Source organism: Scyliorhinus torazame, chromosome 14 (genome assembly GCF_047496885.1).
Source record: "Scyliorhinus torazame isolate Kashiwa2021f chromosome 14, sScyTor2.1, whole genome shotgun sequence".
NCBI lineage: Eukaryota > Metazoa > Chordata > Chondrichthyes > Carcharhiniformes > Scyliorhinidae > Scyliorhinus > Scyliorhinus torazame.
Window position 1 is genome coordinate 171,115,342 of NC_092720.1, and position 13,344 is coordinate 171,128,685.

The 13,344-nt window shown below is 50.1% G+C and overlaps 1 protein-coding gene across 1 annotated transcript in view; it reads right to left on the reverse strand.

Moving 5' to 3' along the window:
- The window catches only part of LOC140389075 (uncharacterized), an 80,640-nt gene extending 73,890 nt beyond the window's left edge, over positions 1-6,750 (reverse strand). The window contains exon 1 of the mRNA XM_072473236.1: positions 6,546-6,750. Coding sequence (XP_072329337.1) covers positions 6,546-6,597 — 52 coding nt within the window. The 5' untranslated portion in view covers positions 6,598-6,750. The remainder of the gene's footprint in view (positions 1-6,545) is intronic.
- Positions 6,751-13,344: the final 6,594 nt, after the last annotated feature.

Genomic DNA, 13,344 nt, shown 5'->3' on the forward strand with positions numbered 1-13,344 from the left:
TTAAAGGAGGTCCGTTGATAAGTAGTACTGAGGTTATTGGAGCTGCTCTGCCAATGTCAATGTAGTTCATCGTCAACACGTTCCACTCAGTTCACTAGTATTCCTCCACACTGTGAACAGCTGCCAGTTTTATTCCCCTTCCTGAGCCGGGCAGGCTTGGCTGGTCTCTGCATCTATGCCTCAAGTGACCTCTTTTACCGCACCAAAAACACTCAGCCTCGCGGAAGCTGCACCCGCCTGGGAGCTAGCTTCCTCCACAATGAAAAAACTCGTTGAAACTTGGCCTCGGATCAAGCTGGTGGGTCCTGCCCCAGCTCCCTCTGTGGGTGCATCTTCCCCTATCTGCACCGTAAGCTTCATTCCTGGTGCTGCTACTTGCTCTAACTGATGGACTTCACCCTGAGGGACGTTTTGCAATTCCTGTGTGCCTTTCTCAGCCCCCTCCATGAATAAAGCTATTTCCATTGCCCCTTTTAGGTCCAGTTCCGGCCCCGCCAGCAACCTCTGAATCCCTGGGTTATTCACCCCACACACCAGCCTGTCGTGTGACAAATCACTCAGGGACATCCCAAAAGCACAATATTCCACCAACGTCCTGAAGCCGGGAATAAAACCCACAACGGATTGACCTGGGGCCTCCCCATTGAATTGAACTTATCCTGCTGAAGGATGATAGAGGGCTTCAGGTGTTAATGACCTTTAACTAATTCCACGAGGCCATGAAATGATTTTGAATCAGGTGCCTCGGAGCCGGTCAAGCTTCTTATTAGACTGTCGGTCTGGGTGCCACAGGCCGTAATTAAATAGTTTTTTGCCTTTTGTCCCGTTCTATGCCGTTTATTCTCAAAAAGAAGCGTATACGCTCCACAGATTGCACCCAATCTTCCTCAGCATTCAGACTCACAGAAAAGCTGTGGCTAGTATTTGGTAACTAATTAAACATAATAACTTAATTATAATTTAGAGGGATATCTAAGCCAGAGATCGGAGAGTACTATAGTTAGCTATCGCATTTCTATTAGAAATCTAGTGCTAGGAAACAGATAGTGACAGTAACTTTGAAATTTTTTTTAAAATATTTTTTTTTAAAAAGACAAATTTTAATTTTAATTTTAATTAATTGACGCAATGTCAGTTAGAGGGGTGCTGTGCTCTGACTGTGAGATGTGGCAGGTCCGGGAGGCTTCCAGCGTCCCGGATGGCTTCATCTGCAGAAAGTGCACCCAACTGGAGCTCCTCACAGACCGCATGGTTCGGTTGGAGCAGCAATTGGATGCACTTAGGAGCATGCAGGTGGCGGAAAGCGTCATAGATCGCAGTTATGTAAATGTGGTCACACCCAAGGTGCAGGCAGAGAAATGGGTGACCACCAGAAAGGGCAGGCAGTCAGTGCAGGAATCCCCTGTGGTTGTCCCCCTCTCGAACAGATATACCCCTTTGGATACTGTTGGGGGGGATAGCCTATCAGGGGAAAACAGCAGCAGCCAGAGCAGTGGCACCACGGCTGGCTCTGATGTTCAGAAGGGAGGGTCAAAGCGCAGAAGAGTAATAGTAATAGGGGACTCTATAGTCAGGGGCACAGATAGGCGCTTCTGTGGACGTGAAAGAGACTCCAGGATGGTATGTTGCCTCCCTGGTGCCAGGGTCCAGGATGTCTCCGAACGGGTAGAGGGCATCCTGAAGGGGGTGGGCAAACAGGCAGAGGTCGTTGTACATATTGGTGCTAACGACATAGGCAGGAAGGGGCATGAGGTCCTGTAGCAGGAGTTCAGGGAGCTAGGCAGAAAGTTAAAAGACAGGACCTCGAGGGTTGTAATCTCGGGATTACTCCCTGTGCCACGTGCCAGTGAGGCTAGAAATAGGAAGATAGAGCAGCTAAACACGTGGCTAAACAGCTGGTGTAGGAGGGAGGGTTTCCATTATCTGGACCACTGGGAGCTCTTCCGGGGCAGGTGTGACCTGTATAAGAAGGACGGGTTGCATCTAAACCGGAGAGGCATAAATATCCTGGCCGCGAGGTTTGCTAGTGTCACACGGGAGGGTTTAAACTAGTATGGCAGGGGGGTGGGCACGGGAGCAATAGGTCAGAAGGTGAGAGCATTGAGGGAGAACTAGGGAATAGGGACAGTGTGGCTCTGAGGCAGAGCAGACAGGGAGAAGTTGCTGAACACAGCGGGTCTGGTGGCCTGAAGTGCATATGTTTTAATGCAAGGAGCATTACGGGTAAGGCAGATGAACTTAGAGCTTGGATTAGTACTTGGAACTATGATGTTGTTGCCATTACAGAGACCTGGTTGAGGGAAGGGCAGGATTGGCAGCTAAGCGTTCCAGGATTTAGATGTTTCAGGCGGGATAGAGGGGGATGTAAAAGGGGAGGCGGAGTTGCGCTACTTGTTCGGGAGAATATCACAGCTGTACTGCGAGAGGACACCTCAGAGGGCAGTGAGGCTATATGGGTAGAGATCAGGAATAAGAAGGGTGCAGTCACAATGTTGGGGGTATACTTCAGGCCTCCCAACAGCCAGCGGGAGATAGAGGAGCAGATAGGTAGACAGATTTTGGAAAAGAGTAAAAACAACAGGGTTGTGGTGATGGGAGACTTCAACTTCCCCAATATTGACTGGGACTCACTTAGTGCCAGGGGCTTAGACGGGGCGGAGTTTGTAAGGAGCATCCAGGAGGGCTTCTTAAAACAATATGTAGACAGTCCAACTAGGGAAGGGGCGGTACTGGACCTGGTATTGGGGAATGAGCCCGGCCAGGTGGTAGATGTTTCAGTAGGGGAGCATTTCGGTAACAGTGACCACAATTCAGTAAGTTTTAAAGTACTGGTGGACAAGGATAAGAGTGGTCCGAGGATGAATGTGCTAAATTGGGGGAAGGCTAATTATAACAATATTAGGCGGGAACTGAAGAACATAGATTGGGGGCGGATGTTTGAGGGCAAATCAACATCTGACATGTGGGAGGCTTTCAAGTGGCAGTTGAAAGGAATACAGGACCGGCATGTTCCTGTGAGGAAGAAAGATAAATACGGCAATTTTCGGGAACCTTGGATGACGAGTGATATTGTAGGCCTCGTCAAAAAGAAAAAGGAGGCATTTGTCAGGGCTAAAAGGCTGGGAACAGACGAAGCCTGCGTGGAATATAAGGAAAGTAGGAAGGAACTTAAGCAAGGAGTCAGGAGGGCTAGAAGGGGTTACGAAAAGTCATTGGCAAATAGGGTTAAGGAAAATCCCAAGGCTTTTTACACGTACATAAAAAGCAAGATGGTAGCCAGGGAAAGGGTTGGCCCACTGAAGGATAGGCAAGGGACTCTATGTGTGGAGCCAGAGGAAATAGGCGAGGTACTAAATGAATACTTTGCCTCAGTATTCACCAAAGAGAAGGAATTGGTAGATGTAGAGTCTGGAGAAGGGGGTGTAGATAGCCTGGGTCACATTGTGATCCAAAAAGATGAGGTGTTGGGTGTCTTAAAAAATATTAAGGTAGATAAGTCCCCAGGGCCTGATGGGATCTACCCCAGAATACTGAAGGAGGCTGGAGAGGAAATTGCTGAGGCCTTGACAGAAATCTTTGGATCCTCGCTGTCTTCAGGGGATGTCCCGGAGGACTGGAGAATAGCCAATGTTGTTCCTCTGTTGAAGAAGGGTAGCAAGGATAATCCCGGGAACTACAGGCCGGTGAGCCTTACTTCAGTGGTAGGGAAATTACTGGAGAGAATTCTTCGAGACAGGATCTACTCCCATTTGGAAGCAAATGGACGTATTAGTGAGAGGCAGCACGGTTTTGTGAAGGGGAGGTCGTGTCTCACTAACTTGATAGAGTTTTTCGAGGAGGTCACTAAGATGTTTGATGCAGGTAGGGCAGTAGATGTTGTCTATATGGACTTCAGTAAGGCCTTTGACAAGGTCCCTCATGGTAGACTATTACAAAAGGTGAAGTCACATGGGATCAGGGGTGAGCTGGCAAGGTGGATACAGAACTGGCTAGGCCATAGAAGGCAGAGGGTAGCAATGGAGGGATGCTTTTCTAATTGGAGGGCTGTGACCAGTGGTGTTCCACAGGGATTAGTGCTGGGACCTTTGCTCTTTGTAGTATATATAAATGATTTGGAGGAAAATGTAACTGATCTGATTAGTAAGTTTGCAGACGACACAAAGGTTGGTGGAATTGCGGATAGCGATGAGGACTGTCTGAGGATACAGCAGGATTTAGATTGTCTGGAGACTTGGGCGGAGAGATGGCAGATGGAGTTTAATCCGGACAAATGTGAGGTAATGCATTTTGGAAGGTCTAATGCAGGTAGGGAATATACAGTGAATGGTAGAACCCTCAAGAGTATTGAAAGTCAAAGAGATCTAGGAGTACAGGTCCACAGGTCATTGAAAGGGGCAACACAGGTGGAGAAGGTAGTCAAGAAGGCATACGGCATGCTTGCCTTCATTGGCCGGGGCATTGAGTATAAGAATTGGCAAGTCATGTTGCAGCTGTATAGAACCTTAGTTAGGCCACACTTGGAGTATAGTGTTCAATTCTGGTCGCCACACTACCAGAAGGATGTGGAGGCTTTAGAGAGGGTGCAGAAGAGATTTACCAGAATGTTGCCTGGTATGGAGGGCATTAGCTATGAGGAGCGGTTGAATAAACTCGGTTTGTTCTCACTGGAACGAAGGAGGTTGAGGGGAGACCTGATAGAGGTATACAAAATTATGAGGGGCATAGACAGAGTGGATAGTCAGAGGCTTTTCCCCAGGGTAGAGGGGTCAATTACTAAGGGGCACAGGTTTAAGGTGAGAGGGGCAAGGTTTAGAGTAGATGTACGAGGCAAGTTTTTTACGCAGAGGGTAGTGGGTGCCTGGAACTCGCTACCGGAGGAGGTAGTGGAAGCAGGGACGATAGGGACATTTAAGGGGCATCTTGACAAATATATGAATAGGATGGGAATAGAAGGATACGGACCCAGGAAGTGTCGAAGATTGTAGTTTAGTCGGGCAGCATGGTCGGCACGGGCTTGGAGGGCCGAAGGGCCTGTTCCTGTGCTGTACGTTTCTTTGTTTGTTCTTTGTTCTTTGACTCAAGTTTACCAAAAAGCAGCATGCTGGTGCTGCTTGCACCGGGCCCTGGAAATAACTAGGAACCAGGCCTGGAAAAACTACAGTGTCCATCCCACAATCAGGTCCTTCTACCTTCGTCGCCAATGTAATAACAGGAACTCCAGGTGACCACCAGCAGATAACAGCAACAGACACTTTATTCATTGGCAGAAGCTATTCACAAAAAGTATGAAGGCACATTACAATACCAGCCAGCTACTCCCAACTCTTCTCCCGGGTGGGATCTGTTCTGCAGATTTTAAAGGCCTCCAGCCTGCTGGAATCACACGTGATTTGCCCTAATAGGCCGGGCGTCACGTGGTCTCGAGGTTTGCCAAGGCCTCGGTCGAGGAGGTCACGTGACCCCCGCTGTTCTCTGCAGCATGGGTTTGGGTTTAAATAAATGAGTTATTTTATAATATTGATTTAGTCAATAGACATTTAAAGAATGTATTCAATCTCACCAACAGTCTATACTGGACTGTCCTGACAGACGGGCGACCCGCCATTAGATTAATGAATGAACGGTTTATTCAAGCAAGAAACTACAGGCAGAGTGAGAAAAAAACTACCATGTTCCAAGACTCCAAACTCCTAACTAACTGGGAAACTCACGCTCTGCCCCCCAGGGTGATGCGCTAAGCGTCAAGAACCACAAAGACATGTGAGACTTTAACTCAGGCTTTAATATACTACATGGGAGGCTTACCCGACACAGACGACCCCAGACAGAATGGGGCCGGTCCCAGAAGAGGGTTCTTATACTAACTCCCGGGGGAGTGGCTAAGGCGGAGCTCTCCGTGGTCAGGTCGGGTTACCTACCGGTGACCGAACCTCTGCAGAGCTACAGTCGAACCTCTGCAGAGCTACAGTACAATACACAGTGTTACAGGGCCACGTTACGCACAACTATTATATGCTATGCACAATGGTAGGGAAGTACAGTGGTGTATCACCACACAGGGTTCATGCACTCTTGACCCCATTGGCTGGTTTAGTCACAAGACCCTCTGGGAATGCGCCCATTTCAAGGGGCACACGACCATGTACCCATAGTGGATACTGGGTGAGCTGGTGTAACAGGAAAGGGGGCAGGGCGTGGGTCGGCATGGGCTGGCATTAATTTAGTTCAGGATCGAAAAAGGACCATGGGAGTCTGCATGAAGAGAATTGTTTGGTACAGAGGGTATAAATAGTCATGGGGCTGGGGAATGGGGCCTTTGCCCCAGGCTTCTGTGATCCGGGTGTTTCTACATCCTGCTGTCAGGAGAGCTGGACACAAATCCCATCAGAGTCTGACACGCTGTGCTGACTTCAATGGTGTCAGATATCAGGCTGGCTGGATAACAGGCGTCTGATCAAATATCACCCATTTCAAACTCTCCCCAAAAGATTCACATTAACCCCAGAGAGAGAGAGAGAGAATGGAAGAGTGAATTCTGTACTTACCGGGAGAGACCCGGGAAAAACACAGGGAGATGGAGAAAAGGATCAGGAACATTCTGGAATTCCACTGTTCCTGTTCCAATCAGTGACTGGGAATCAAACTCTCTGAGGAGGAACTTACAGACCAGAGAAACCATTAAACCAGCGAGTCCACGGAGCCCCCATTTTACTGTTTACATTGAACCCTCAACCTTCCTGAAGGCACACTAATGGAGAGGTTAGCTGATTGGTTCATCATGGAAAATTACCCAATTAAAAGAAAAGCAGTCACTTGTCACTAGTTACCAGGAAGATTAAAGTCACACAGATTGAAATTCTGAATGGGAAACAGACTATTCAGGAATACAGTTCATCCTGGTGGCAGGGAGCAGGGATTGTAAAAATTCCTGACTGGCCATGTGCCTCAGGGGAAAGTGGCTGCAAATGACTGGGGTTGGGGCGTTTAGGGACCGGAAACAGGCCAAGTGACCTGAGGATGAGGTCGGAGGAAGGCACAAGGGCTGCCAAGTGCAGAAATAGGGGACTTGATTCTCTGCACCCCAACGCTGAAATTGCGGCCAGCGCCAGGGCAGGGAATCCAATTTGAACGGTGCCAGTTCGCCGATTATCTGGGCACCCGAAAGCGGCGTTACCGGGGAGTACGCCGTGCCGCAGTGCGTCATTGCCAGAGGCCTACTCTGACATTCTCCGCCCCCGACTGGCCGAGTTCCCAACGGCGTGGAATTAACCTGCTATTGCCAGTCGGGATACACGTGTGGCGGCTGCGGAGTCGGGGCAGGCCGATCAGAGACTGGGGGGGGGGGGGGGGGGGGGGGGCGGGGGCCTTATAGGCAGCCGGGGAATGCTTGTGCAGGGTTTGAGGGTCGGGCGTGCGGCCGATCAGGGGGTCTCTTTCTTGGGTCTGGCTCCGCGGTCCGAGTCCACCATGAAGCACGGCGCGGTCGCTGGAGGCCGCCGCTGTGCACATGCACGGCCTCAGACCCGGAAGTGCGGGTTGCGCAAGTGCAGCAAAAGCTGTGAGATCTACTCCGAGTCTCTGCTAGCCCCCTGCAGGGCTATGAATTTGTGTCACTCTTTTACAGGATTTTCAGGAATAAAACTCCATGGAGATTCTGTTAAAGGCACCTCTGTCGATCTTGCCGGCTCGGTACTTATTACGGGCCAGGGTTTAGAGAACCCCAAAGTATATCATGGAGTTCACCTGACCCATAACTTTAAACAGATTTGATGTGGAGGTTCACCTGAGGAAGGAGCAGCGCTCTGAAAGCTAGTGACATCAAAACAAACCTGTTGGACTTTAGCCTGGTGTTGTAAGACTTCGTACTTTAAATAGATTGTGGTTGTGGGGAGCATAAGGGTCTACTTTACAGGCGTGATGCAACAGAGAACTAAAAGTATTTTAAAATAAAACACAATGTATATTCTATGAATCCAGTTAATATTTTTAAACACACACAGTAAACATCTTAGCAACCAACAAATCAAATACTCCTCCCAAAGAATACAGGACTCTATAAGTAACCCTATCTTTCCTTGCAACATCCATGTCAATACCCTCTTTAACACAGAGATCAGTTTTAAATTCTCTTCTGAGAGCAGTTATCACTTTGAAATCACCAAATGAACACTCTTTAGCTTGTAGAGAGGTCTATGCACATCTGATGGCTTTCACTGCAGCTCTTCTCTCTGAAAACGAAACTAAAACGCACTCCGCTGTCCACTTAAACTTGCTACGCTTCTTTCGGAAGTCCGTCAGTGGAGCCACCACAATGCTAAAATTTGGCTCAAATGTCCGGTAAAATCCACTCAGGCCAAGAAATTGCAATATTTCCTTTTGTGTCGAGAGTATCGGAAACTCCCCAATAACTTTTGTTTTTACATCCCGTGGGACCAGTCGACCCTGTCCGATTGTATGGCCAAGGAAAGTGACTTGGGCTTTTCCAAATTCACTTTTGGCTAGGTTTACCATCAAATCCGCCTCCTGAAGTTGATCGAATAATTCCATCAGATGTTTTAAATGTTCTTTCCATGTCTGGCTGAAAATTACCAGATCGTCGATGTATACCGCACAATTGGATAATCCTGAAACAACTTTGTTAGTTAACCGTTGAAATTGGCTGTGGTGTTTTTCATGCAAAATGGCTTAACTTTGAATTGGTATATACCATCTGGTGTCACAAAAGCTGAAATCTCCTTTGCCCTTTCGGATAAAGGTACCTGCCAGTAACCTTTAAGTAAATCCAGTTTGGAAATAAAAGCTGATTGCCCCACCTTCTCAATGCAATCCTCAAACATGGGATAGGATAAGAGTCCGTTCTTCTAACTGCATTAACCTTTCTATAGTCCACACATAACCATTGGGTACCATCCGGTTTTGGTATCATCAATATGGGCGAGCTCCATTGGCTGTAACGCACTTCAATTATGCCATATTTAAGCATACTTTCAATCTCTTTGTTAACCTGTGCCAATTTTAAAGGGTTAAGTCTATGTGGATGTTGTTTAATTGGAACAGCATTTCCCACATCTACATCATGTATAGCCATTTTAGTACTTCACAAACCTGCCCATGTGACATCAATAACTCTTTCAGATTTGCCTTAAGGGGATCGGTGGAAGGGTTTTTCAGGCAGTGGCAATCGTTCTTGGACTTCCTGGCAGAACGGTAGACAATGGTCAGCAGCAGCAGCAGCCCCGGGGGGGGGGGGGGGATCTATTTTATTTTTGTTTGTCTATACTGGGGGATCTGAGGGGGTGTATATATTTGCTATGCTTGCTATGTGTTTCGGCAGGTGTTAATTTATTATTTATGTATGGGGGAGGGGGGCACTGGGTTATTTTGTTTTGTTTGGTATTTAATTCTATTGGGTTCCTTTTACATTTTGTTGTTGATATTTTGTGAAAACTTTAATAAAAAATTTTTTTTTTTTTAATAACTCTTTCGGGTCAGTTTGTTTTTCCTCTGGAAGATAACAACAATTTATCCCAATTTTGAAGAACATCCTTGTTTTCCAATTTAATTTGAGATATGTCAAATTCAAAGTCATCTGGATTTGATTCGTCACTTTGAATTAGAATCATTGAAACCTCCTCCTTTTGCACTCCTTCCCTTTCAAATACCTTTTAAACATATTCACATGACACACTCGGTGAGTTTTCCTTCTTTTTGGCGTCCTTACCGCATAATTTACCTCACTTAATTTCCTTTCAATCTGATAAGGTCCACAAAACCTTGCTTTTAAAGGTTCACCTACCACTGGTAACAATAAAACTTAATGTCCACTGGCAAAACTACGAACTTTGGATTTCTTGTCCGCTGCCCGTTTTATCACATGTTGTGCAATTTTTAAATGCTGTCCAGCCAATTCACCTGCTCTATTAAATTGTTCCCTAAAATTTGACATGTAATCCAATAACGTAAGTTCCGATTTCTCACTTACCAATTTTTCCTTAATCAATTTAAGTGGTCCCCTTACCTCATGACCAAAAATTAGTTCAAAAGGACTAAATTTGGTTGACTCATTAGGTGCATCCCTTCTTGCAAAACAGTACGAATGGAATTCCTTCATCCCAATCCTCTGGATAATCTTGACAATACGCTCTCAGCATTGTCTTTAATGTCTGATGCCACCTTTCGAACGCTCCCTGCCGTTCTGGATGGTACGCAGTTGATATAAATTGTTTTATTCCTAAGCTATCCATAATTTCCTTGAATAACCTTGGGGTAAAATGTGATCTTTGATCCAATTGTATTTCTGTGGATAGTCCATATCGAGTAAAGAATTTAAGTAACTTCTCCACAATCTTTTCAGCTGTAATATTGCGTACTGGAATGGCCTCTGGAAACCTAGTAGACACATCCATTATAGTCAAAAGATATTGATTCCCACTTTTCGTTTAGGAAGCTGTCCAACGCAATCAATTAAGACCCTTGTCTTAACTGCTGGAATGGGTATTAAGGGCGTTGGTTTTATCACTGCTTGAGGTTTCCCTATCACTTGGCATGTGTGACATGATCAACAAAATGTAACTACATCTTTATGTAGTCCAGGCCAATAAAAATGTTTTTGGATTTTAGCTTGGGTTTTCCTTTCTCCCAAATGACCTCCCACTGGTACCTCATGTGCAACTCGCAACAACTTCTTTCTATACTCTACCTGCAATACCACTTGATGAACTTCTGCCCACTTTTCATCCGCCAGCAGATGTAAAGGTCTCCATTTTCTCATCGAGACATCACTTTTACAGTATTAACACTCTGATAGACACTCAGATTCCTCTTCTGTGTATGCTTTCTGATACATCTGTTTTATTTCTATATCTTTCTGTTGTAATTCCGCCGATTTTCATGAACTAAAAATATCCGCCTCATCTTTCAACCACCTGATCAAAAATCGTTTCTGATAATTGAACTTCAATTTCATCTTCACACTTTGATTTCTCCTCTTGTCTTAACCTGTGACTTTGTGACATTGTTACTACACAATCCGGAAAAATCCCAGGATGTTCGTCCTTCAACACTTCAGGGGCGTCATTCTCCGACCCCCCGCCGGGTCGGAGAATGGCCGTTGGCCGCCGTGAATCCCGCCCCTGCCCCCGCCGAAGTCTCCAAAGGGAGAAAAGTCGGCGGGGCGTTAATGGCGCCGCTGCCGCGGAGAATGTCACGGGTCTGCGCAAGGCAGCCGATTTTCAGCCTGCCGATATTCTCCCTTCCGGATGGGCCGAAGTCCAGTCGGCGTGATGACCGTTCACGTCGACGTGAATCAAACCTCCTTTTCATCGGCGTGACCCGGTGCTCCAGGCTCACGCCGACCAGCGAGGAGGTGAGTGACGGCCTGGGGGGTTGGCTCTGGGCAGGAAATGGCGTGGCCGCAGACTGATTGCGTGAGGAGAGGTGTGTCTCGGCTTGTGTGTGTGTGTGTGCGGCGGGAGGGGGGGTGGTTAGAGTAGGCTGGACTCCGGGGGAGTGCCGGGAGGGGGTCCGTGCTGGGGTGGAGGTTGGGGGTTGGGGAGGGGGTCCGTGCCGGGGTGGAGGTTGGGGGGGGGGTCCGTGCTGGGGTGGAGGTTGGGGGTTGGGGGGGTCCGTGCTGGGGTGGAGGTTGGGGGTTGGGGAGGGGGTCCGTGCCGGGGTGGAGGTTGGGGGGGGGGTCCGTGCTGGGGTGGAGGTTGGGGGTTGGAGGGGTCCGTGCTGGGGTGGAGGTTGGGGAGGGGGTCCGTGCTGGGGTGGAGGTTGGGGGTTGGGGAGGGGGTCCGTGCCGGGGTGGAGGTTGGGGGGGGTCGTGCTGGGGTGGAGGTTGGGGGTTGGGGGGGGTCCGTGCTGGGGTGGAGGTTGGGGAGGGGGTCCGTGCCGGGGTGGAGGTTGGGGGGGGGGGGTCCGTGCTGGTGTGGATGTTGGGGGTTGCGGGGGGGTCCGTGCTGGGGTGGAGGTTGGGGGTTGGGGGGGTCCGTGCTGGGGTGGAGGTTGGGGAGGGGGTCCGTGCCGGGGTGGAGGTTGGGGGGGGGTCCGTGCCGGGGTGGAGGTTGGGGGTTGGGGAGGGGGTCCGTGCCGGGGTGGAGGTTGGGGGGGGTCCGTGCTGGGGTGGAGGTTGGGGGTTCGGGGGGGTCCGTGCTGGGGTGGAGGTTGGGGAGGGGGTCCGTGCCGGGGTGGAGGTTGGGGGGGGGGGTCCGTGCTGGGGTGGATGTTGGGGGTTGGGGGGGGTCCGTGCTGGGGTGGAGGTTGGGGGTTGGGGGGGGTCTGTGCTGGGGTGGAGGTTGGGGAGGGGGTCCGTGCCGGGGTGGAGGTTGGGGGGGGGGTCCGTGCCGGGGTGGAGGTTGGGGGTTGGGGGGGGTCCGTGCTGGGGTGGAGGTTGAGGAGGGGGTCCGAGCCGGGGTGGGTGATGGGAGGGCAAATGAGTTGGTCCACCTGGCCAGGTGCCAGCCTCCAACAGTTGGACCCATGCGGTCCATGCCACCTGGCTGGGGGGAGGAGGGGATATGGGCAATGATGACATGTCGTCGTTCCCCTCCCCCCCACCAGGCCGTCATGTTTTCAGACCATCCAGCGATGTTGGCCGCCGTGGTGGCAGCCGCTCATGTCTATGTTGCCCTGGATGAGGAGGAGGAGGAGGAGTGTGCCAGAGAGGCGGCGCAGGCTGCCGCAGAGGGGCAGGCGGCAGCCGCCCAGGCTGGAGGGACACCTGACCGACAGGACGAGGAGGGGGAGGAGGACGTCGCGGCCCCACGGCAATGGAGGCACCCGAGGGCGCCCCGTGTGTACCGGCCCCGGCAGTCATACCAGGACCTCACGGACCGGGAATGCAGGAGGAGACTCCGGATGAGCCGGGAAACCGTGGCACACATCTGCCACCTGCTGGCAAACCTGTCACCGCGTGGCACTGGCGGGGGACACCCTCTCCCCGTGTCCGTCAAGGTTACGGTGGCCCTGAACTTTTATGCAACGGGGTCATTCCAGGCACCGAGTAGGGACCTGTCCGGCATATCGCAGACATCGGTGCATCGGTGCATCCGGGCAGTGACAGATGCCCTTTATGCCATGGCGCACCGCTACATCCGCTTCCCCGTGGACCGGGCCAGCCAAGATGCCCGGGCCGTGGGCTTCTCTGCCGTTGCCGGGTTCCCATGGTCCAGGGCGCGATCGATGGGATGCACGTCGCCGTGCGGCCACCTGCAGAGAACAGGGCCGTGTTCACTAATAGGAAGGGGACCTATTCAATGAACGTACAGGTGGTCTGCGACCACCGCATGATGATCCTGCACGTCTGCGCCCGTCACCCAGGCAGTGTACACGACTCATTCATGTTGT